The sequence below is a fragment of the Colletotrichum aenigma genome (assembly GCF_013390185.1).
Source record: "Colletotrichum aenigma strain Cg56 chromosome Unknown KSG_Cg56_contig04, whole genome shotgun sequence".
Lineage (NCBI taxonomy): Eukaryota > Fungi > Ascomycota > Sordariomycetes > Glomerellales > Glomerellaceae > Colletotrichum > Colletotrichum aenigma.
In genome coordinates, this window is record NW_023500910.1 from 3,670,362 (window position 1) to 3,694,962 (window position 24,601).

The following is a 24,601-nucleotide window of genomic DNA, read 5'->3' on the forward strand; positions in this document are numbered from 1 at the left end:
ACGGACGGCGGGGAGTGCCCGGGTGGACACAAGCATTCAAGGACTGAGAATGGAATGTAGCAGCTTTTGATGCCTAACTTATACGCTTATTTGACACAGGCATCTAGAAAGAAAGTGTACGGCAACAAGCATTCTAGTTCTATCAAATGGATTGTTTGATGCAACGCTTTTATAAGGTAAGAGGACTTATGCCGTTAGCCAGCGTCACCCGCAGACGTCATCACCATCACTTAACTATGCCAATATACCGGTCTGTTCATGTACGGAATAACTGATTCTTACAAAACCCCAAGCCGATGCTCAACGGTTATTCTCCTCCGGGCAAAGATACAGGGGCCGACACAAGAAGATTACAATATCTCAGTGACAAGGCATGCCATCGTGACATATTGAGTCTGTGTGACCGAGGATACAAGACCAGCAGCACTCGCTCCACCGCTGGATAAGTTCGTCTAGAATACACGGTCGACAACGACGACAGGAGAAGTAGTGCCTTGCATCAGGATATCATAACGTGAAGCCACACTCACATCTGATACCGCGACGCTATGCAGGCAGGAGTGAACAGTATCTCGCGAAATGGGTTCGAACAAGAGCCACATTGCAAATCTCGCTGTTCGTACGAAAAGTTCTGGTATTATAATGTCCACCATGGAAGCTTCCAAACTCGTCCAGGCAAACGTGAACGTGTCAGGCTAAAAACCTCAAGTTAGGACCACGGCATAACGGAGCCTGCATCACATAGTCAAGTCATGAGAAGAAACACACATCCAAGTCGTGAAACTATCAACCCGGTCCCGTCCGGCCCTCAACAACCACACATCGCCGGCCTCCGACCTCCAACCTCCCCAACAAGTCCTCCCGTCACGGAGCCGCCCGATCAACAAACCCGGCCCTCAAATCCCGTATATTAAATCAAGAAAACCACCAAAGACCGAGGCCACCAAAAGCCGAAAACACACCCCTCCAGATAAAAACACCACATCCTACCTACGCCCGTCTTACAACCTCCACGCGACGTGCCCCAACATCATCGTCGTCCCACCCAACGGCCGTCCAACCCTCGGCAGCCACTAAGCCACGAATTGCCGCGTCTGCCCACGCTGACGTTACACAACACACCCATACACCACCACACGACACACACCCAAAAAATCCCAATTCAGCCAGTGACGGCTGTCCGGTCAAGTGTGCCAGAACGTGTGTTACACAAAAAGGGACGCAACTAAGCAATCCGGACAACACCCACATTTCTTCATGAACCACCGAGGCGAACAAGTGTGTTCGATGCCGTCCTTCTGTGGGCCAAAGTGACGAACGAGAAAAGGATGTGCCGCCGGATAACCGCCTCGCCGGATACGAACAGCATCTTTGGCCAGCCGCAAGGTGACCGACCGGACGTAGCGAAGACAGAAGGGAGGTGGGAGGGGGTGCGTACAATGACGACAGACACATCACACACACACAACCAAGCACTCACTACCCGGACAACCACCGTTTTCTCCGTCGGATACTGGCAGGCAGACACAGACACGCACCCAAAGGGTTCAAGGTACACCGGAAGTAGATGCGATGCTTGACGAGGTCTCGAAGAGTAAATCTACAAAGCGCTTTCATGATGAATGATGACACGTCCACACGCAGCTCCTCCCCTCCCCCCATTCTTCGCTCGAAGGCCACACGCAGCCATATCGATGCGGGTTACACAAACTCCACGCGCTTTTCCCTTTTCTCTTTTCACAGCACACACACAGTTGGTAAAAAAACTTTTTCTTGTTGGTTAGGCAGGACGTCTTCTCTAAAGTAAGATCGGCAGCTAGCCTGTCCTCATCTATTCGGTATCCAGACCGGCCTGCTTGACAAGCCCGTAAAACACGCCCTGCTTCTTGATAAGCTCCTGCGGAGTGTCGAACTCGACGACCTGGCCCTTGTCGAGGACCACGACGCGGTCGCTGTCGAGGATGGTATTGATACGGTGAGCAACGGTGATGATGGTACGGTTGGCGAAAAGAGGCGAGCGCAGCGTCGTCTGCAGCATGGCGTCCGTCTCGACGTCTACGGCGGCCGTGGCCTCGTCGAGCACGAGAATGTTGGACGGCGTCAGCATGGCGCGGGCGAGCGACACGAGCTGCCGCTGACCCTGTGAGAGGTTGGAGCCTAGACGCGATATTGAGTCAGCACTTGGCCCGTAGGACATGCGGCTTATTCAGTCTGTGGATCGAGACAAGGTGAAGAAGAATCGGGGCAGGATGAGATAAGCCAGCACGAGACATTGACTGCATGCGCGGGAGATCATGCAGGGGACTCTGAATGCGGCGATGGATGCATGTGAAAGGTGACTGTTGTCCCCGCCTCCCTAGCCCGATACAACATCGCGAAAAGCTCACGACGTGATTCGGGAACACAGGTCTGTGGACAGCCGCTGAGGGGACGTGGGATGGCCGAAGCCTCAAAGCCGACAAAAAGCGACACAGAAATTGATGCAAACTCACCTCCTTCGTTAATCTTCGCCTCGAGGCCGCCTTCCATGCTTGATACGTGGTCCTTCAACCGGGCGTGTTCTGTGATAGCACCGCGCATTAGCTCCAATTCGCGGTGAAGGAGGGGTAAAGACACCCTCTCATGGAGTGTGAGGGCGGGGTTTCTTGACGATTGGGTCGGTGAGGGACGGCCGTTTTTTCTGTATTACTTACCCAACACGCTCCAAAGCTCGGTGTCGTCATGCACGTTGCCGGGATCCAAGTTGTCCCGAATAGTGCCCTCGAAAAGGGCCGCGTCTTGCGGGATGATGGCAAGTCTTCTACGGAGGTCCAAAAGTCCAATGGAGGATGTGTTCAGGCTATCAATGCTGATGTTACCAGCGGTCGGCTCGATGATGCGGAATAATGCCAGTGTCAACGATGACTTGCCGGCTCCCGTGCGGCCAACGACACCAATCTTCTCGTGCGACTTGATGTCGAGATTGATGTTCTTCAGCACGTTATCCAGACCCTCACGGTAGCGAGTGCTGTAGTTCTTGAACTCAAGAGAGCCCTTGGAGGGCCAAGCAACCGGAGGCCTGTTGCTCTTGATGATTTCAGGGGCCTCGCTGGGCAGTCTGGCATACTCCAGAACACGCTCGACTGAGACAATATTCGTCTCGACCTCTACGGTCTGACGGACAATCCAGTTGAGAGATGTGGTGATCTGCAGGGCATAGGACATGGCCAGACCGACGAGACCAGGGCTGAGGTTGCTGTGGCTCGCGACGGAGACGACGGCAAAACCAGCGGCAGACATAATGACGATGGCACCAATGAACTCCAATCGGACAGCCAGCCATCTATTGGCGCTAATAGAGGGGAAGTAAGCCTTGAGGTTGGCATCGACACGCCATTCGTTCTCGAGCTCGAATCTCTGCTGCTGTCTGTAGGCTCGAATAGTCGAGATACCTCCAAGAGACTCCTGGAAGTGAGCGTAGATCGGACTCTTGGTAACGCTGTCAAGTCGCTTGAGCTCTCGGGAAGTGCGAAGGTAGTATCGCTGGATCCAGTAGTACATGAGGCCGATAGGAATAATCAAAGCAGTAAAAGCGGGAGTGGCAATAGCGATAACACCCAGAGTGAAGCCAGAGCGAGCGACGTTCACGAACAGCATGTTGAATGTCCTAGCAAGGACCTCATCAACCCTGTAGATATCACTGGATGCAAGTTAGTTTGTGTTTTGAGCATATTGATAGAGTGGGGCTACCAACCTGGAGAATCTGTTCAGAATGCGCCCCGTAGGCGTGACATCAAAGAAGGACATGGGGGACCTGAAGATGGCATTGGCCATGGCTTCATGCAACTTTCGTGACGCCTCGATAGAGCAGAAGATCCACAAGATGAGTGTTTGACAGACGGTCAAGAGAGAAGATCCGATACCAAATGCGAAGTAGATGCCAATGTACTTGCCGACTTCGGGATTGCCGCCGTACTTGGCATTGTGCTCAGCCCAGGTCTTGAGCCAAGCAGAACCACCAATGTTGGCTGACTGAGAGGCCACGAGAGTCACAAGGTAGATAATGACAGCAATAACGTTGCTGTTTCTGGCGTACTCCAGGTAGACATCCCACTTGACCTTGCCTTGCTCAGAATGTTCCTTGGCCTGCTTGGTCTTGCTGCCGGAGACTTCCTCGTCAGTGAGCTTGCCACGAGGGCCTCTGAAGCTGGCGGTGCTTGCACGGCGAAGGGTTGCCATGCTCGATGACCGCTTCTTATGCTGCATGGCAGCGCCAGTCTTAATAGGCTCCATCTCAGGCAGCTGCTCCTGGGCTTCCTCCATCTCGGCCTTCTCTTGACTGCTGCCCTCGGCTTCGATGACCGTGGAGGTCTCGCTGCTGGAACCGCTCGAGCTGGCCGAAGAAGATGATCCTGAGTCTTGTCCAGCGGTCTTCATGAGTTCGTTGATCATGCCCTTCATGGCCACAAGCTGCTTGTAGGTTCCTCGCTCGGCGATTTCACCGTCCCGGAGCAGGGTGATATAGCTGGCCTCGGGAAGGACTGCGATGGCGTTGGTTGCGAGGATACGAGTCTTGGTGTTCAGGAGACCTCTGGGGCCCAGGACATTCTCAATGATGTGGTGACCGACATGCGAATCCACGGCAGACAGGACGTCGTCGAAAAGATAGATGTCAGCTCGAGCATAAACCGCTCTAGCCAAAGCAACACGAGCCTTCTGACCACCACTCAAAGAGATACCTCTTTCACCGACGACAGTCTCGTCGCCGTCGGGAAGCTGATTGAAGTCATCGAGCAGAGCGCAGGCCTTCACGGTCTTTTCGTAGAATTCGGAATCATACCGGTAACCGAAAACAATGTTCTCCTTCACCGTGGCGTTCAAGATCCAAGCGCTCTGAGAAGCATACGCTACAGTTCCATGAACTTGGACGTCACCCTTCACCTTCCAAAGATCACCCAGAATGCTCTGAAGGAAGGAAGACTTGCCCGCGCCGACTCTGCCGACGATGCAGGACAACTCGCCCTTGTAGGCGGTGAAGTCAATGTCCCTGAGGACCTCCCTGTCCTCATGACGGTTCCAGGAGAAGTTTCCGTCTCGGATCATAACGGTCTCCTCTCCCATCTCCTCGGGGGCGGGCTTGATGGTAATGGCGTCAGGCTGGATCTCCTCAGCGGTAAGGAAGTCAGTCAGACGACCGACCGCAACGCTGGCCTCAACGATGGAGGTGATGACCATGGGAAGAACAGCCAGAGGGAAAGTGAGGAGGTTGAAGAGAGCTACACGAGGTCAGTGTTTGATCCTTAAAGAGGCGACGACAAGAACTTACTCAGTGCGGGGAAGACGATTTCAGTCGTCAAGGGCTTATCTTGCGTCAACACGAACACGGTAAAGGTAGAGCAAGACACGAAGAAGGGAGCAGTGCTCCAGGTAAAGTTGGCGAAAGCTTGAGTAGCGCCAATCTTGCGCAGGTTCTTCAACTCGAGGTCATTTCGCACGAAATTCAACTTGTTCATGAAAGCAGCACCCCAGGCATAGAGCTTGATGCTCTTCATGTTGGTGATGATCTCGTTGATGAGACGGCTTCGCTTGTCCTTGTTCTTCATCTGCTCCTTCTGCAAGTTTCTCATGATTCTCGCAATAAACCCATGGGCAGGCATCATAATGATCATGACACCAATACCAGCAAGCATGGACCAGCCAACCAATTGATACAGGGAAACCATGCAGATGATGATCTGGAAAGGTGCAGACCAGACCTGTTGGGCGAACTGGGTCAGATCCTGCAGACGCTGCGCATCAACAGCCATGTAGTTCACAATGTCACCAGTTGTCTTGGATGACCGGCCCTCGTTGGACAGTTTCATGGACTTCTTGTAGATGGCAGACGCAAGGCCGCCCTTGATACGCATGCCGGTGACGAAGGCGAGTTGGAAGTATTGGTGCTGCATCGTGTTAGTAAGCGGGTCTTCAAGAGTTCGGAAAGCAACTTACAATCATGGCAGTCTGGAGCACGGCGCATGCGAACATGGCCAACGCAAGTGCAGCACCCCAGATGACCGGCTCCTCTTCAGCGTCGCTGTCGGAGCAGTACGAATCGACGAAAGCGATGAGGTACTTGAGCAGTTGCGGCTGGAGATATTGGGTGACATCATTGACGATTTTGAAGAGCGCGGCAACCGCATAAGGGCCGCCGTAGGCTCTGAACATGGCAATCCATAGCGAAGGGTTCTTCTTCTTGAGCTCAATCTCCCAAGCATCTTGGAATGCGTCTCCAGTGTTCTTCGTCTGGTCCTTCTTGGCAAGCCCCCAAAGATCGTCCTCAGTCAGGTACTGTTTGTAGCCGTAGCGCATCAAAGGTGTCATCCACGAAAAGGTCAGGTGGGAAAACACAGTCGCGTATTCGATCGGGCACTCCTCCTCGTCAATCAGAGCCTCGTATGCGCTGACTTTCCTGGGCCAAAGCCACTCGAGCCCAAACTCCACGATGGACAGTGCGAAGCCAATTGTGTAAGTAATGAAGTAGGCCTCGTTCTTGGTGTACAGCTGCTGGGAGATGAGGGATCGGAGCTTGACAGCGTATGCGATCAGGAGAAACAGCCAGTAGAACAAAACGACGCCGTTCGCATTGCGCAGTCGGGCGTGCTCGAGCCATTGGATGGAGAAGATTACACCGAGGGAGAGGATAGTGCCGACGGTAGTCCAGAATCTGAAATCGCCGTACCAGACTCCGGGATAGCTAATTGTTTGAATTACGAGTTGTACAATGACATCGGCGATAATGAATCCAAGTAGTGTCTGCAGAGGCGACATGTCAGCCGGGGGGGGGCGGGGGGATTCGGCGCAAGTAAGACTTACCTGCTTTGCCCAGAAGTGCCAGTCTTTGGGGGCGTCGGAAGGTCTTTTGCGCTGGACAAGCCAGATGATTGCGAGGAGTCCAAAGACGACACCGAACGCAGCGACGGAGGCTATCCAAACATCAATGAAGCAGGGTGTGAAGTCGTATCGGATCGGGCTCAATGGCCCCCAGCCCTCCTCGTTGCCGCATAGCGGCTGTTTGATATGCTCGGTCGCGGAGAGATAGTGGCTGCCGAGTGATCCCATGCGATGGAATCCGGTGAACGATCCGGTGTGCAGCACGCGCTGCGATGAGTAGTCGGAATAGTCCATGTTGAATGCTCTGCGGTTCCCCGGGCCCGCCTGTCAACGCATGCTAAGGTATAGTGGACAGAGCGAAGCGCTGGGGATGTTTCGATCGCGTGGGGTTTCTCGTTGATCGCAGGCCGTTTCCAATTGTTTTCGCTCGTATATATACACGGGGCGAAGGGGAAAACGAAACAAGAAACGACACGGTCGACTCTGTCGTGGCGGTGGGAGCGAAAGGGAAAGGCAAAAAAAGTTTTTAGAGGGACGACCGAGTCGAGTCGAGACGGTATCGGGATGTGACGTGCCGCGAGTGTCGAGAGGGTCACGGTGCAGCAGAGCAGAGGCGACACTGGAAGAAAGGTGTGGTGGAGGTCCACCTCACTTGCGGTGCTGCAGAGGCCGGTCCAGGTTCAGTTCCAAAATGCGAGGGTCGCTGTGAGTGATGCTGCGTGGTTTGTCAGCTTTCCCACTGTTCGCTCGGGTTCGGAGGACCACAGCGACATCCAGCGGTGCCAGTCACAGGGCTCACCGCAGTTTAGCTCTCGGAAAAGTGGGGAGCTATGACGACCTGCATCGAAGCCTGTCCCGCATTCGGCTTTTCGCGATACATATCCGGTACCTCCGACGCATGCACAACCCCAGGAGCCTGTCCAGTCAGCAGCCAAGTCCGCCGCACTTACGCCGTACTTACACCGTACTGCCAGGTCGGTAGCTGAGTCGCGCGCATCCATCAGCAGAGGTCGCGTCGGCAACTCGGATCCCCAATTCCTTCCTTCAGACCTATCCGCGTTTACGAAGACGACGTATTGCGAGGACGCGAAAGATAGGACGCTCGGATGCTACTAGAACAAGCCACCATGCCTTCGTGGAGATGCGACGACATACTTGTACAACAATGGAACAGGCAGCAGAGGACGTTGCATTGCTTACCTACGCAGTAACTGCCACAGTCTGAGCTGAGAGTGCCATCACAACTTCAGAAGAAAGCTCAATTGAAGCTTAAGCCGGACAGGACCCCTATTCACTCTAAGACCTGACTGGCTGGTTGTTTGATCTGTTTCCGTCAATGCAACTCCAGCAACATTGCTTCTTCTGCCGATCCGATAGCTGACAGAGAGCCCTGACCTGGTCTTAAGGTTTGTGACACGTTTATCAACAGATAAACCCCGCCGCGTGCGACATGAACGCGATTACAAGCTTCATCTTTCATCCACTCACTTTTTGCATGCAAAGAAGCCCGCAAATTGGACGTTGAAACCGTGACTTTCACCTGCGGTACTTGTAATCGCCAGTTCTGGACTGGATGGCGAGCTAGGGATCAGCATTGCGATGCTACCGGCCATTCCCCACCTAGATTTGAATGTTATTCTTGCGATGAGTATTTCGCCGATAGCGAAGACAAGCAAGAGCACGAAGCGGAAGACCATTTACATTGCGGTCCTTGTGACAGAGACTTCACGTCTTGGAACGCCATCCAACAGGTCTTTAGATATTTCTCCCAATCCCTTGATGCAGCCATTGTCTGACACAAGTCAGCACTTAAATTCTAGAGTCCACCGCGCATCGGGCATTTCCTGCCCCTTTTGCGGAGTCGAGCGAGCTTCCGCAACCGGCCTAGTTCACCACCTTGAAAGAGGAAGCTGTCCCAACGCGCCGCTCGACCGCGATGCTCTCTATCTCGCCGTCAGACGCCGGGACCCAAACGGCATCATCTCTAAGAAGTTGCTCGAGTTCCACGGCTCTCCCACATACTCGGCAACCGAGAACTCGTACAACTACAGACATGATGCGTATCAGTGTTACATGTGCGGGAACTTGTACGGAAAGCTGAACTCGCTCAACCAACACCTCAACTCGCCGGTTCACCAACAATCGCTCTACCATTGTCCCAACAGGCACTGTGGAAGAGAGTTCACTACCTTGGCCGCTACCATGAATCATCTAGAAAGTGAAAGCTGCGGGTTCATGCGCTTTGAAGCTGTCCAGCAGAACGTGGGCCGGATCCTTGATATCGCGACGCATGATCCAGTTTTAATTGTGTTGAAAAGCAAGCAGGTCTTGCGGATCATCCTTCTTAAACCACAATGTAAGATCAAGTTGTTCATTAAATGATATCTAAGGTTGGTCAGCTATCTTGCGTCTTCATGTATGTCGTCTATGGCCTCAGGTCTTGAAGTTTTCAGCTTCTTTGTACCTTGCCACCATCGTCTCCAATCGATGCTGAAGGACGTCTTCTGCCCGCTCCATAACGTATCTTCCAGCTTTTTTCGGTATCCACGACGGTAAGGAGCACGCACTCCAGTCAGGACTGACCTCGGCGCCCAAAAGTCCTCGATCAGCGTCGTTCTTGCAGGATTCGAAGAGATAAGCGCAGGTAGGGCAGCACCGCTCAGTAGTAACCACCAACTTCAGGGGCCGTTTCATTTGGGGCAAGTGCTGGATGCCGAGCATCGTAGCTTCGTGGTGAACACGGCCGTCATGGTGCGTGGCGTCGAAGTCATACTCAGAGCCTTCGCGAACCGCCGTGCGTTGACTATTGATCCAGCTCATGATATGTTGTTGCGTTTTTGTTGATCTCGTCCGGCCCTCTGGTGTCTTCAAGGTGCCCAGTAGGTTGCTGATGGGGAGCATCTCGCGGTCTCCGCCGTCTATCGTACCCTCGAAGAAACGAAACTGTGTCTTCCACACTATCTCTGACACGATTTCCTGCCCGGGCCTCACCTTGAGATCCATGTGCCTAGGTACGAAATCCATCATGGCGCGGACATGCAGCGAGAGATTTTTAATGTATTGCTTGCCGGCATCTGCCCAATCCCACTCTGAAACCGTGTCAAGGTGACGTAATATTTCTCCCTCTGGGTTGGTATCCGAATAATACCGGTGCTTCCCTCGGTCGTCGGCGGTGTCGCTGACGGGAGCCTTCTTGTGGTACTCGTGGTATATCGGCGACTCTAACTCAACACACAAGGCGGAATTGAGCTTGTATATGCGAGCAAGTAAGTGGAGGTGTTGGTAAATCCTGTGCTCGAACATGTGGTGGAACAACGCAAGATGGTAAGCCCAGGCGACGAGCTGATCTGCGCTGTGGTCGAAATACGTGCGGTCGTTCTTCCATCTCTCACGATCAGATCTTCTCTCCACTAATCCACTGACAGCATTGCAGTAACCTTTTACGAGCCGACTGAGGACAGCATGAAACGCTTTCCTGCCGTCCAAGTCGTACCAAGGGTTCCTCTCGTACGGATAAACCTCAAGACCTGGGCCTTTCCCTTGGGATCGGAGAAAGGCGACCACCACCTGCATGATCATGAGTTGCTCTGCGGAAAAAGGCTGGGCTCCTCCTTCGTCCCCTTGGCAATATTCCTTACACTCCGCGATCGTGGCGGACGTGATAGCCGTGAAGAAATTGCGTTTGTTCTCCCCTCGTCGATAAGCCCCCGCTTCCATCTTCTCGCAGCATGAGATGGCCACGTACCGGCGGAATGCTGCCAGAGCCTGGGCATAGTTTTGATATGTTCCTGCCGTCTGCAACTTTCTCAAGATATCGATGATATTCCCAACATGCGTGCCGGTGGAGATGTTCGCCATGTTAGTAGCATAGTAATGTGCCACCGAAACATCATCAGGAATGCCTTCCACGTCCGGCTGCAACATTTGACGGACTGCCTGCTTGGGAAGCGCCTGTGGCGAAGGCTCGTCATTGCCTGCACTCCGCACGGCGATCGAGAGGACGGCATGGACCGATGCATTGTCGTCTCCACCAGGTCTCTTGGGCCCTTGCAGCATCACGGTGACAACCTCATCCTTTCGCACGAGGAGGGTTGCGAAGGAAGCTGCGCACTCCTTGTACGTGTAGCCTCCGTCTTTACCTACGCCTTCAATATGAAGTCGCATGTCCTCAAGTAAAAGGGGGCCTAAGAGGGGGGCTGAGTCGAGATGGTATCCATTCGTCAATGACAAGAGTTGCGTTATGGACCGAAGTCTCAGTATCTCATCGCGTGAGAGGACATCTCTGTTGTCGATAATCGTCATGACGCTGTCGCGATCTCGCTGTTGTCGTTCAAATTACCCGAATAGGATCGAAGCGCGGACGAAGAGTAGAAATGGGTTGAAGAAGCCGCCAGGAGTGTAAAGATGGGACCGGAAAGAGATACCCAACCGCTGGAGGGACCACAATACAGCAAGTTTATGGGCAAGACAAAATAAGGACGAATAGAGTTTATTTAATACAAAGATTTAGACGCCAGCAAGGTCGGTCATCAGGGTATGAAGACACTTTATTGAAGATAAATATGCCATCAAGTGGATCACTGGCTGTTTCTGCAAGCACTCAGAACGGCTTTTGAGATTCATGCCGATGAAAGCACTTGTTCCATCTGTGTCGCTTTCATAGAGTTGCTCTAGCCTCCTTTAACCCTGTACACATGCCCTCCTATGTTGCATTCGCCTTCTCAATGTCTATCTGAGACTCTGGAACACCAACCAACAATCCAAGCTACGTAGTGAATGATCCAGATGCTCCTACGCGGCACCGGTTTCCAAGTTGATTTCCATTCTCATTCCTGACTTTCACTGGTTTGACGCCGGCGGCTACAAAGGGTCGAGTGGTGGCTTTCTCCGCTGAACCGTTCGGACGTTTAAAAGACCTCATTCGTCACAAATTGGCATGAGCCTCTCTACTTTCTATTTACTTTCTCTACAGAAGTCTGATTTCCCCACAAGCATATGGAGCAATATTCCTGAATCAACAATTTACAACATGGAGTTGCTTTCGCGAGACAAACATTTGAGGTTCCGCTCCATGACCGAGCTTCTTTCGCTGACAAACTTCGTTTTCAAGCCCGAGTACCCCTCTGATGATTCCGAAGACCCCGTGGGACCACCTGAAATCTTTCTGCAACCAATGGATCAGCTACTGGCTGCGGCTATGCCTACTCTTCCAGCTTTGCGAATGTCGTCGCTCGAAAGGATGAATTCGCTGTTGCCACTCTGGTTGGTATAGACAGCAACTCGCCCAAGGGTGTCATAGTAGCAAACGTACAGCCTGTAGAGAGATACCAGGTAGGTTCATCGGCCAAAAATACCTCAGCGGACGTTACTGGACAGGTGAGGTGCACAGTCACCAGACTCGACCAAGACACGACTCCTCGAGGGTTGATCGGTCACTACCTTAACAGCATCGAGGAGCCCGAAGCAGAAGAAAACGAACAACTACATTTTCAGGTAAAGCATAGCTTTCTGGAACATGCTAGTACTGTCGCCGGGCTTCTTAAAAGAATGCGAGATGCTGACACGGCCGACACGTTACACGAAACCGCTACCCATTTTCGAACGTATTGTATCATCGCCGGATGTGATAAGATTCACGCGCGCTTCTTTCGGGGCTCAAGGAACCCGTCTGGCTCTGTGGCAACTGCTGTGAGTGCAACGACGAGAGAGAACGAGACCACTCAGGATCACGCCACACGAAACAAACCGACAGAGGCAGACGAGTTACGAAGGCTTAAAGAAGTCATGAATGGCGACAGACGCAACTTTTACGACATCTTAACGTACGACATCTCCAGCTGTACTTCTCTCCGCCAAGGCATCGGCCCTTCATTACGGCTTCAGCCCCTATCAGAACACTCCTTAGCATGACTGAGTCAAATATTGCAGTTCCTTCGAGATCATGGGTGCCAGAAGGGTTTAGAGGAATATCACCCGACAGAATCCGACTGGTATCATAATACGAAGGACAGGGAAGCCTTTCATCATATCGTTCGCTCACTCGTGAGAGTCTCCGCAGAGAAACTGGATCACCTCATCGCTGCCAAAAGAGCGTACTACACAACAACATCAGCGACGCAGGAGCTCGGATTCGAATTACAACAATGACGGACCCGCGAATTGTGCGAACTTGCACAAGAATATGATCGCTGGGCATCAATACTCGGTATCCTCGTATCAGAACTCCGAGAACAGTTACGCTGCCATATGGTCTGGCTCGAGTATGAGTTTTGCGACAAGTACAGCGACAGCTTCACAGCGTCACCTCTGTATCCAGACGTCAATGTTTGCAACCATTCTCCCTCTCTCGGAGAACATGTTCTATGGGAAGCCGGCATGGGACCCTACTATGATGACGTCCGTCTCGGGCATGAAGCGTTTGATCTGTCTGCTCTTGACGATTGGGCTCGTCTAGATTGGTCGACGGCTGCGATGATATACCTTGTCAACATCACTGCCCATTCTAATGGCATGTCTAAACTTGAACCAGACTTACTCAGAACCAATGGAACTGGCAGACCCCCACTAATAAACGCAAAGACAACAAGTTTTCAGCTCGTCGAAGTCTCCGCCAACGACGAGGATCATGAAAAGCTACCATTGAAAGACCTGTTCCTCACCCTTACAAACAAGTGTTTCCAGCCATTCACTGAGGAGGACCAGAGCCGAATCTGGGGGCTGATTAACATGGAGCGTAGAGAATCCGAGCCCCAAAGAGAAGATGTCGATGTGGAAACAAGGCACTTCAGCGGGGAAACCCATCCCGAGGCCTACGCGATTAGTTTCCATATGCTAGCCAGTGCGAGGCGCAGGCTAGGCGCCAAGTTTACAGACGGGCAAGAGAACGTCGTCTTTCCCCACAAAGAAGTGCTTGATCTGTTCCAGGAGAACATCACTCATTTAGCGGCAACGGGACGGTGTTGTACAGCTTGCGATAGACTCCTCTGGTGTTACGGCAGGAGGTCAGGCTCGTGGGTCACGCACACCGAAGATCACCGTATCTGGGTTCCATGTTCTCTGCCTCCCTGGATACCTCGAGACATAGGCGAGCACATGAGCGAGCTGGCATACGACGAGTTGCAGTATCGACTGCCAGAGATGATTGATCATTTCGAACTGACCAATGACCTTTTCGAGGAGAGAAAAGCAAGAAATAGTCAGAAGTAAAAAGAGGGCCATGTATTCGTAACTTGAAATTCGAGGCGGCTCAATCCAATTTCTAGACACATTTAAATACGAGTTCATACAAGTTCAACTTTGAATTAGGAAGTCCAAGTCTGACGGGGGCACAAGCTAATGACGAAAGTCGGTCACGACGGGCTGGATGGCAACGACGACTACGATAGTAAAGCCAATAACGGCACACATAGCAAAAGAGACCGATTTCGTTGTTGAGCCGCAAGGGATCCTGATGCGACCATATGTGTGATGCGGGGAGTCATGAGAAGACTTCAAGAATCGATATCGTGAGCCGACAGATAAGGGGCCTGGAAGCATCTTGGCGCAAAATTCAACCGCAATCGACGATTTGTGTCCCTTATCAACCGACGTTGCACTCCGTTGAGCCTCAAGATAAGTACATGAGGAATGTACCAGACCGTTGCTGGCGGGGAGGCGGACTTAACCTTATCTCGCAGGAATGATCCAGGGACGGCAAATGCCAAGCCCCGCAACAAGGAAGACCTTCAACGCCGCGCGATAAGATAAGCCAAAACCTACGACGTCAAGTCACTCCCAGGACGACCCCTCCACAGCAACTTTGTTCCTGTCAACCGCGAAACCTTGTGCCCCATCCTCATCGCAAATTTCGACGACACACGTCCAGACGCGCTTATGGGACGCTCGCGATGACAAGCCCGCCGACTTCGCCGCGCCGGCGGCACATCCTCTCTTCGATAAACCCGGACGAGGGTCACGAACCTGCACCGAAGCGCACGAAGCGAAGCACACCCGAGGAGCCAGAGGTGAAGGATGAGGGGGGAAACGATGACGATCATCTTCAACCGAGATCGTCGCGCATCCGCCTGAAGTCCAAGCACAAATCAAGGTCACACCGCCATCGCGACCGCGACGGCGACGATGATGACTCCCGCTCGCATCGCCGCCACCATCACTCTCGGAGGCACCGCAGACGATCACGATCGCCCACACCCCCGAACCCCTACGAACCGCAGGCGCTCGATCCAGATGCAGCATTCCGTGAATCACTATTTGATGCCATGGCGGACGACGAAGGTGCGGCGTACTGGCAGGGAGTCTACGGCCAGCCGATACATGTCTACCCCAACGAGCGGACCGGCCCACAAGGCGAGCTAGAGCGCATGACGGACGAGGAGTATGCCACGCACGTCAGGCAAAAGATGTGGGAGAAGACGCATCAAGGACTGCTGGAAGAGCGGGCGCGACGAGAAGAGGCGCGTAAGCGCAAGTCGGAGGATGAGAAGAGGAACAGAAAGTTACAAGAGGACATGGAGCGTAGTCTGCGTCGCGGGGAGGAGAGGCGACAGAAGAAGATGTGGGCGTCACTTTGGGAGGACTACGTGCAAGGCTGGGCGAAATGGACCGGCGACGCTGACACGATACCGTGGCCCGTGGAGAGCGGGCGCCAGAAGGACGTTAGCGAGAAGGAAGTCCACCGATACATCGTCAACGGGTTGGCCTTGGAGGAGATTGGCGAGAAGGAGTTCGCCAGTAAACTGCGAGAAGAACGTGTCCGGTGGCATCCGGACAAGATGCAGCAGAGACTCGGCGGGCAGGTCGACGACGCCGTCATGAAGGACATTACGGCGATTTTCCAGATTATCGACAAGTTATGGGCAGATACCCGGTCGAAGCCCGCGTAACAGAGGCTAACCGATCACCACACTACGTATTTTCTACTCGGCGCAATCAAAGGGAGAAGGGAATAGAACCGAGCATGGATTTCCTTGTCTCGACTACTTTTCAATCATCATCAAGCGCAAGTTGTATGTTCCACCTTTGCTTTTCGTACTGTGAAACACTGGTTGAAGCAGTTGGGGGCTGGTGCAGCCAAGGTGGCTGGAAGCCTTGGGGTGCGGGTGCTGTTTGCCGAACCAAGGGCGACATTGGAACTAGCACAACGCGCATGGCTCCGGATACGAAGTATGGCCCAGAACAAACCACAAGCGTGGTCCTGTCACATCATCTAGAATCATCCGGAGAAAATGCGCCTATTGCGACGGAGCAGCCATTTACCCCGAAGGCAGATCCTCGTCTTCTTCATTTGTGCAGCAAGCAATACAAGACGATCCAAGACTGCAGGAGACAATGCGCGACGGTTATACATGAGATCATCCCCTTGCGTTAGGTGACTCTGGAGAGGTACTTTGGCAGCTGCGCCGCGAAGCTCAGCTGGTGGACAGGGTTTCCTCCAGCTTTGCCGAGTATGATGTGGCAGACGCCCCTATGGCCAATATTTGTCCGAGGTGGCTAACTCCTGGCGCCAAGCGGTCGGGATTGGCCAAGGCGCGTTACACGGCGGAGCCTTTCCCGGCGAAGATCTCGATGACCAAAGACTTGTCAACATATCACAAATCACTCGAAATGCATACACGAAACATGTCTTAAGGGCCAAAAAGTGCAAAATGTACGTTGGTTTCATTTGATGTACAAAGTTGTACTGGTATTACATCATGATATCTTCCGAAAAGGTAGTTTTAAAAAAGGGTTCCCAAACAATGCTGTGTAATATCCATTGCCACACCGATTTGCCGATCATTTCCGCTAAATCACATTCCCATGCAATGAAGGACGCGCGCGAACAAAACCTCCCCTTTACAGGTTGGCGATGAGGGCGGCACCACCGAGGAGGGCACCCATGGCGACGGCAGCGGTCTGAGCCGGGGCAGCGCCGGGGGCGGTGGTGCTCTGGGCAGAGCCGGAGCCAGTGGCGCTCTCGACGGCGGAGCTAGCCTCTTGGCTGGCGGACTCGAGGGCGGAGGAGAGGGAAGCGGCGGCAGAGCCGGTGGCAGTGGCGAGCTGGGAGCTCAGGTTGGCGGCGCGGGAGGAGGCACCGGCGCTGATGGATTCGAGGGCGGAGGAGACCTGGCCGCCGAGGGATGACTCAGCAGCGGAGAGGGAAGAGAGGCCGGACTGGAGAGCGCTGGAGGCGCCGGCGATGACGGAGGAGGCCTGAGTGACGCCCGGGACGGAGGGGAGAGTGGGAGTGGTGACGGTGACGGTCTCAGCCTGGGCCTGGGTGTTGTGTTAGTCGTCTGGGTATTTGGTAGAGTGAGCGTGGTCAACTTACAGCAGCCAGGGCGGCGAAGGCGAGGACGGAAGCGGCGGAGAAACGCATGTTGATGGTGGTTGGATTTAGTGTTTAAGGTTGTAAGTGAAAGTTGGTGATTAGAGATTGATGGGTTTGGTGTTGGAACGGATAGAGTACAGCTTTGTTGATTGGTAAAGCGGAGGGGAGTCAGATGAACATTGGGGCTCATGGAAAAGAGTCTTATATATCTTTCGACAGGCCGTTCGACGCCAAGAGGCGTGTCTGTCTCTCCCGTCCTCCCACGTATACACGCCCCCATCGGCTAGGTCCTTCTGCTTGCTGCCGAGAGAGAAGGAGAAAGGCCAGGCACCACCACCGCCTGAATCCTCCACAATGCTAGGCACATGCTTGGCGTGTCCATGAACCACACGCCCCCCCTCGAAGGCGAATGGGAAAACAGTCTAGAGGTAGCCGTCGACCTAGCGGACCGCGGGTGGCACTCCGAGACTGGCACAATACGGATGGATACACACGACAGACGAATGATGGAAACGGTACGTACCCGGGTGACCACCAGCACCACCGCCATCGACAGCTCCCCAACTCAGCCCTGGTGCCGTGCGGCGGGACCCATGTCGAAATGCGCTGCCTTGGATGGAGAAGGAGGCGGAAAGAGCGAGAAGGGAGGACGGAGGAGACCCACATCCTCACGTCATCCCCGCGGCAACAATATGCAGTCCTCCAGCACGGGAAAGCGAGCAGACGAGAGCTTGCCTTGCCTTGCTCTCTCTGGAGATGGTTGGATGGACATCACATCAGGCTTTGGGGTCCGCCAGCTTTTCCTGCGTGTCTGAGACGGGGATCATGGCCCGTTTGGATCTTTTGCCCATTGGCACGGAGGCACGGAGGACATGTGAGCAGTGCCGCGTCGGTGACGGAATCCGATGCTCGTCATTCTGGGGAGAGACGACGAAATGGTCGCTTCGCTCCAAACAAAAGCTCCATATGTGCGGTTCCGAGCACCAGAGAAGGAGAAGGCACAAAAAGATTCATTGGAGGCGAAAGAGGCGACGTGAAAAATCCGAGACCTCCCCCCAACGGAACGGTGCACGCTACGCTAGCCAAACTGGACCAAAGCACCTCCAAGTCGCCTCCCGTTTGGTGCTACGCATGTAGCCCATCTCGGATCGAACGAATCGTGGCGTTGGGTTTCCGTCGCGATCAACGGCTGTTCCCCGAAATTGATGTCGCTGGGAAGCCTTGCGTTCCCAAAGATAGCAATCAATAAGCACGGGTAGCAAAGCCACGCGGTAGCCCCAACCTCGGCCATCATCCATTCATTCCACAGGTACGTCTCTGCAGACCATTCCAATTTTCCTTCTGCTTCTTCCATCCCACATCATCCACTTGGGACGATTCGCGTACATCATAAACGGAGAATGCAACGAGTCAATAGGATGGAGATGGGTTGTCTAAGCAGCATTAGCATTGAGGCGATGACGGCAGGGTCGCGGTGGACAATGGTGACATGGGAAGGATGAAAAAAAACACCGTTACATCATTACGGAGTTTTGGACAAACGGGATTCCAATATTCGAGTACCGAAATACGGAACAAGGAAGGTAACCAAAAGACACATGGCCCAATGACACCATCAGGACAGGCAAGCAGCTGCTCCAGGACCAGGGTTGCGCGGCGGAGGCGAGGGGGTGGAAAGCGTGGACGATCGACAGGAGGTGGAGATGAGAACCGCCGCTGGTTGGCTGGAGATGCTAGCGGGACGGGTCAGGGCGTTGGAGAAACAAGGCCTTGCCGGCCGCCATGTCTCTGCCACTGTCTCTCTTTCTCTCCATCCACCTATTGTTCTGTTTGCCAGTTCGCACAACTCGGATCGGTACGGACACAGCTCCTCCAGACTGCTCCAATTCAATGCGGTCTCGTACGCCAATGGCGAGGCTCCAAGTTGCTGCTCCCCGCCCCTTGCGGGCAGTGCTGTGAAACATGCCAGCCGCAGGCACCGAACGCTGACAACAGCGAGGGAAAAGAAAGCAAACGGCAGAACGGAGATGCGAGGTAATAACGGGTCCGATCCTCATCCGTTTCCACCATCCATTCCCATATTCCTTCGAGCCAACTGAAAATAAAGCTGGAGCTGAAGGAAGTTTGTTGGAGGCGACAAAAAAAAAAGTCAGGCATGCACACAGCCCGCGGGAGGACGTAACATTCCCGATGGTGTTGGGCCGGTCCCCCGGATCGCTGCACCCAATTCAACGGGTCGCGTTGCACCGACACCATGCGAGCCGAAAGGCAAACGGCAAAGACATGGTATGGCGGTCGATATGTCAGCTGGCAGTGCAGTTTTTCTTGGTAATAACGGCGGCAAAAATACCAGCAAACTTCTGTCTGGCTGCAGCACGCGGATTTACGCAGGGACGCAGGGGGGCATGGGAACGCGTTGTTGAGACCATCGGACGGACGGGGTTCAGTCAAAGCATCGACGCATCACTGTTCATCCTCCAAAAAAATTTTCAACAACAGATTTTCTCCGGCCTCGGTTTCTCGTTTGATGAGGTTTGAAATGAAGAGGCAGTAGCTTGGAAAGGAAAACCTGCGTCTGTGTTTCGGCCATTTCGCTAGACTAGACATGATGCTCGCCACGGACGCTCGGCGCGGAGGATCATGCAAATGACGTATCGCTGACAGGCACCGCCCGTCTGGACCTCAATGGCCCTCCCAGGTCGAAGTCGTGGAGTCTCTAAACCAAAAGAACCTCGTCCTTCTGTTTTGGGGCATTCAAATGCTCCTTTCGCTCGCAGGACCTGGGACATACTAGCACTTGCTCCTCTCGGTTGAATGAGGGGACGAAGACCGACGTTGGGGTCAATCGGCTGGGGAAATTTCCAACTCCATTTCCGCATGTGCAAGAAAGAAGAGGGTGGTTGGGGAAGCAGTCTTAATGGACAGACCAAGGCCTGGAGCTTCTTGGGACTGCTTGGTATCATCGCTTGGCTTAAACGTCGTCTCGGTCACGGAGCCGTCCACCGTCAGCAAACTTCTGTCACCCACGGAGTTTAGGAAAGGATTCCATCCCCTACATCCAGCCTGCTTCAGCTCAGCCTTGGGGGAGTAATACAGCACGCAGCGCAGCCTGGTCTGACGCGTCAACATGCAGCTTTTTTCTTAGGGGCCATCAGAGACTTTGGCCGAGCCGGACGCCAATTGCGTCACTCCAGGTCGGTGTTGTGCACCCGTTTGATGTGCCACCGGTTCGTTTCAAAAGTCTCTAGAGCTCTTTGAGTTCGGATTAGAGTGAGGTCCATGCAGCCTCGCGATTTGGCACAAATTCTTCTTCGTTCTTTTCTAATGCTCCCAGCCGCGTCACAGCAGATGTGTGCAGCCAGTGCCCTTCGTTCCAGTTTTCCACGGCTTCTGTTCGTCGACTGCTAGCTTCGTTTCGGGAAAACCAATGATGATTCGGAATCTTCGTAATAGCCTCCCTCCCACATGTGAGACAACGTCCTCCCTTGAGACAGTGGGAAAACCCGCCTGGACGTTTGCGTTGGGAAAAAACGGTATTTGCATAAAACGCTCAAAGAAGACTTGGATAAAGGGGGTCTGGGAACCTTTGAGGACCCTGACCAGTGATCGCCTAGACCTTAAGCTGTCGGTGAGCATGACCACAACACAAACAACAGAAAACGGCGAGCGACATCGGGATAAACCACCAATGTTCCACATCGTCCCACAATACAGAGTACCTCGGGACTGTCCACCCTCGGATGATATTGGGGCCAGGGATGATCTCTCGCCGAGTATAGTTATCCGTAGTACCGCAGCAGCAGCAGCATCTGCGGATTTCACTTACTTCTGTAGAACGGTGTGCAAACAGACACCACCTTTCAAGACGAGCCCCAAGAAACGATCTGCGAGTCCTGCCGCACAGAGTAAGCCCTTGGCACGTACCTCTCATCCATCGTGTTTGTTCAATGTAAATTGCCATTGTCCACTTCTCTGTCTGTCAACTACCTGGTGACGCTAGGCCGGGGGTACTAAAGGCGGGGGACAGGGACAGTTGAGGAAAGTCAGCTCATGAGCGACAATCCCCATTTCTTCTCTCCCATCGCCTCATCCCCTTCATCCATCGTGCCATCAATTCATCCCCTCCCAACCGAGAGTGCCCAGCCTCGCCCAGCCCGACCTCAGCAGGGAGCGCAACCGCGGCGCCAAGCATCCCGGCCCGCGGCTCCAATCGCATTGATCTGCATGACGCAGGAGCCAGGATGCGAACCTTAATTGGACATGTACCCCACACAGCAATCCCTCCACTCGAGTTGTTTGTGGTGGTGAGTGTGCTGTGCCAATGAGCTTCCTCGTGTCTGTTTTCCTTGTTTGCCTGGTCCTGCTCTGCCACTCGGCGAGAGCCTGGCCGGCCCAGTTTATCGGTGTTTCCACTTGGTACATTACATAATTCTTGTGTCTCTCGTCATTGCAGCCGTAGCCCACTTTCCCAAAATAAGCAGCGAAGCAATTGCGGTGACGCGTAATCCCTCCCCCCCAAAGCCGGGGGCCTTCTCGGGGGCGGATTCTGTCCCGACCAACCGAATCCCGGGCCATGTCAGCATTGTGGTGGTACCTGCAAGCTCTCGTTCGTTGACCGCGACTCCCGCTCAACACACCAGGACGTCACTGAGTCGAGTGCCGGTGCTCGGATGTGGCGGTGAATGCGTGGCGTGGACCTCGTATTGTGGCGGGGCCAAGAACAGCGCATACATGATGCGCTTCTTCAATGTCAAATCATGTCTGTTCACGCGGGCTCGTTGGGCAATCATTAGCCCATAACTTGAGATACACCCTTTCTCAGCTCGTCGACGATCTCATGCGCTTCTTCGACTGATTTGGCCTCAAAATCGTAGCGCTTACTTTCCGTGTCGCGGTAGATGAGAACCTGTAGCACGCAGCAAAGTTAGCTTATGCCCTCGGTGTGTGATCCGCTCGGCAATCTGTAGAATGAGCTCACCTTGAATTGGTTTGGATGTTTGCTAGACACCTTGCATCCAATGACCTGAGAAATGTGCGCCGTCGTAGTCTTTGAATCTCTCGTAGTCGGCTTGATGTGCACATACTCGCCGTCAATCTCGAACCGTTTTTCGGATTGTGTTATCATCCGCACGGTGCGCAAGCGCCAAACTACCCAGGACTTGTGGTACGCGCTCGTGAGTTCCGCCTGCTTAATCGCCTCCTGAGCGAGCGGGTGGCTACCCATAATGTGCGTCTTCTTCGCCTTACGTCCCGGCTGGCCATCAACGAAGGGGAGAAGCTTCGGCGAGGAGCTGCCTGGCGAACCCGTCATTGCGAGCGGGCCGTCGGTAGCGAAGCGGCGACGATGCAGCTCCAGATCGGACAGGCTACCGATGGCCTGGACCTTGGTATCAAGCAAGATGACGGGGCCGCCCCCGGGCATTTTCAGGACGTGATTGGCCTTGTCAAGCTGTCTCTTACGACATACCATGTCCAGAACCTCAGCCATGTAGGTTTCCGTGGTCGTATCCAGCGTTACCAACTGGCCGGGTGCCACATCCGTCGAGTGGAGATGCACGCGCAGAAGCTTCTGCTGGCCCCTGCTGGTGTTGGGCGCGGCGGCGGGCGCCTGAGGTGCGTCGGCGAACATACTATGCTGTTGACGATAGGTAGTATTCGTGACGGGGTTCGGGCGAGGCTCTGTCGCGACGGGCAGGAACTGGTGAGCGTTGGGCTGCGGCGTGTTGCGCGGGGTTGTGTCTTCGTCTAGCGTTTCCTCTGCGGCCTCTTCTTCTTCAGCCTGGGGCGTGATGCTCTGGTTCTCGCCGAACTCGGATTTCGAGGCCATGACCAGACCAAAGTTGTCGTGGGTCTTAGAATTGGCGCGCATGCGACCTGCTGCACGATTGTTCGCCGTAGTAAAAGACGTCAAGGCCTTGGTGCGCTCAAAGGCTGGGAAGTCGTCGTCGACCTCGCCATCCTCTTCCACCATTCTCAACGTGAACCAGTTGATGTTGGCTTTATCGGCGGCGATGGGAGGCTCTCGCTTCTCTTCGTTGTATCTCCACAGAGCGAGCCCAATAAGGTCGGCCACTGTGACAGACCGGTCACCACCTTCGCCGTGGTGTACCTGACGTCGGATGAGAACCTCAAACGGCTTGCCGGGATTGTCAGAGAATGCCGGATAGATGCGGACGGCGATCGGATTATTCTCTCCTTGACCTGATAGCGCCGCGAAGTTTTCGAACGGGACCTTGGGTTTGGTCTTTCTGGCCCTCAAAGCGGCCGACAGCAGACTCTTTGGCTGAATCATACTCATGGGTCGGATGGTGCTCATCGGGCGAGGGGGTGGAAGAGGGCGCAGGACACGGGGCGGCGCCTGTGACTTGCGAATTGTAGAAGTTCGTGTGAACTCCCGAGGAGGCGTGCCGACCACCTGTTTGTGCGGTAGAGGCTCCGGGTTCTCGACCGCATCAAGAATCGAGGCCGAGTCGATGCTCTCGACGTAAGCTCCAGACATATCTGAACCATCAGAGTCGTCTTCCTCCTCTGGCAGCAAGTCAGTGCCTGCCCGCTTGATCCCCAAGCTCGGTTCCTCCATGATCCTAGCCTGGAGCTTGACCGACTTGGCCGCAGCTCTCGCAGCCTCTCTCTGCCGATGGAAACCAGATGCATCAAACTCATTCTCGGAGGAGACATCGCTGCTCGTGACCGTGTCTCTTCTCGCTCTCTCCTTAACAATCTCCAAAGCCGACTGCGAGCCTCTCCGTGCCCCTGGAGCTGCCCGGGGAGACATGGCTGGGGACTGCTTGATATGGGACGATTGAATCGGGCTGGAGCCGGCCCTCGATCTGACGGGCATCTTTGCAAACTTGATCTGCTGTGCCGCTCTGCTTCCAGGATCATCATCGTCGCTCTCATCACTAAGATCGCTACTGTCGTCATCCTCCAGAGTTTCGCGACGCCGTCTCCTCCTTGTAGCCAGACCGGGCCCCAGCGTATCAGTTCCTCCGCCGGTCAACATTCCAGTCTCATCGGGTTCATCTTCGAGGGTCACGCCGACCTGGCGCTGGGGTTGGAAATACTCGGAAGCAATCGCGGTAGGGATCGGAGGAGAATAGCATCGCTTGACGAGGTCTGGGTTCGCTTGCCATGCGACGGCCTTGAAGGCTGACGAGTTCATGAATCCCTCATTGAGGGTAATCAGGCGCTCGCCAACGCCATCGGCGATTTCGGTAAGGTAGCCACAGCGCAGCTGATATGCGACCAGCCTATTTGAAACAAAATGTCAGCGAAGTTTCATCTGGAGAAATGATAGGTGCGCGCGTACTCTTCGTTCTGGATGACCGACATCGTGGGCTTGGGTGCGACCAGTCACCGGGGATGAAAGGAATGTTAAAAGATCATGCCAAAGGGGATCAGATCAATGGAATATACGCCCACGATCTGACAAAGAACATG

At 54.0% G+C, this 24,601-nt stretch overlaps 5 protein-coding genes across 5 annotated transcripts; 1 reads left to right on the forward strand and 4 right to left on the reverse strand.

The window, feature by feature from the left end:
- Positions 1-1,831: 1,831 nt before the first annotated feature.
- Positions 1,832-7,146, reverse strand: YCF1 (Metal resistance protein YCF1; the record flags this gene model as incomplete). The annotated part of the gene is made up of 7 exons (XM_037322105.1): positions 1,832-2,157; positions 2,493-2,561; positions 2,694-3,679; positions 3,734-5,255; positions 5,306-5,921; positions 5,971-6,774; positions 6,835-7,146. The coding sequence occupies 7 exons, from the start codon at positions 7,144-7,146 to the stop codon at positions 1,832-1,834; spliced, it is 4,635 nt and encodes a 1,544-aa protein (XP_037180474.1).
- A 2,139-nt stretch (positions 7,147-9,285) lies between these two features.
- On the reverse strand, positions 9,286-11,016 carry CGCA056_v006857 (uncharacterized protein; the record flags this gene model as incomplete). Its single annotated transcript, XM_037322106.1, has 1 exon — positions 9,286-11,016. The coding sequence occupies one exon, from the start codon at positions 11,014-11,016 to the stop codon at positions 9,286-9,288; it is 1,731 nt and encodes a 576-aa protein (XP_037180475.1).
- Positions 11,017-14,738: 3,722 nt separating this feature from the next.
- On the forward strand, positions 14,739-15,734 carry CGCA056_v006858 (uncharacterized protein; the record flags this gene model as incomplete). Its single annotated transcript, XM_037322107.1, has 1 exon — positions 14,739-15,734. One exon carries the CDS (start codon positions 14,739-14,741, stop codon positions 15,732-15,734), a length of 996 nt encoding a protein of 331 aa, XP_037180478.1.
- A 952-nt stretch (positions 15,735-16,686) lies between these two features.
- CGCA056_v006859 (uncharacterized protein) lies at positions 16,687-17,209 on the reverse strand (the record flags this gene model as incomplete). The annotated part of the gene is made up of 2 exons (XM_037322108.1): positions 16,687-17,106; positions 17,162-17,209. 2 exons carry the CDS (start codon positions 17,207-17,209, stop codon positions 16,687-16,689), a joined length of 468 nt encoding a protein of 155 aa, XP_037180479.1.
- Positions 17,210-21,950: 4,741 nt separating this feature from the next.
- On the reverse strand, positions 21,951-24,493 carry sin1 (Target of rapamycin complex 2 subunit sin1; the record flags this gene model as incomplete). Its single annotated transcript, XM_037322109.1, has 3 exons — positions 21,951-22,067; positions 22,140-24,411; positions 24,471-24,493. The coding sequence occupies 3 exons, from the start codon at positions 24,491-24,493 to the stop codon at positions 21,951-21,953; spliced, it is 2,412 nt and encodes an 803-aa protein (XP_037179420.1).
- Positions 24,494-24,601: the final 108 nt, after the last annotated feature.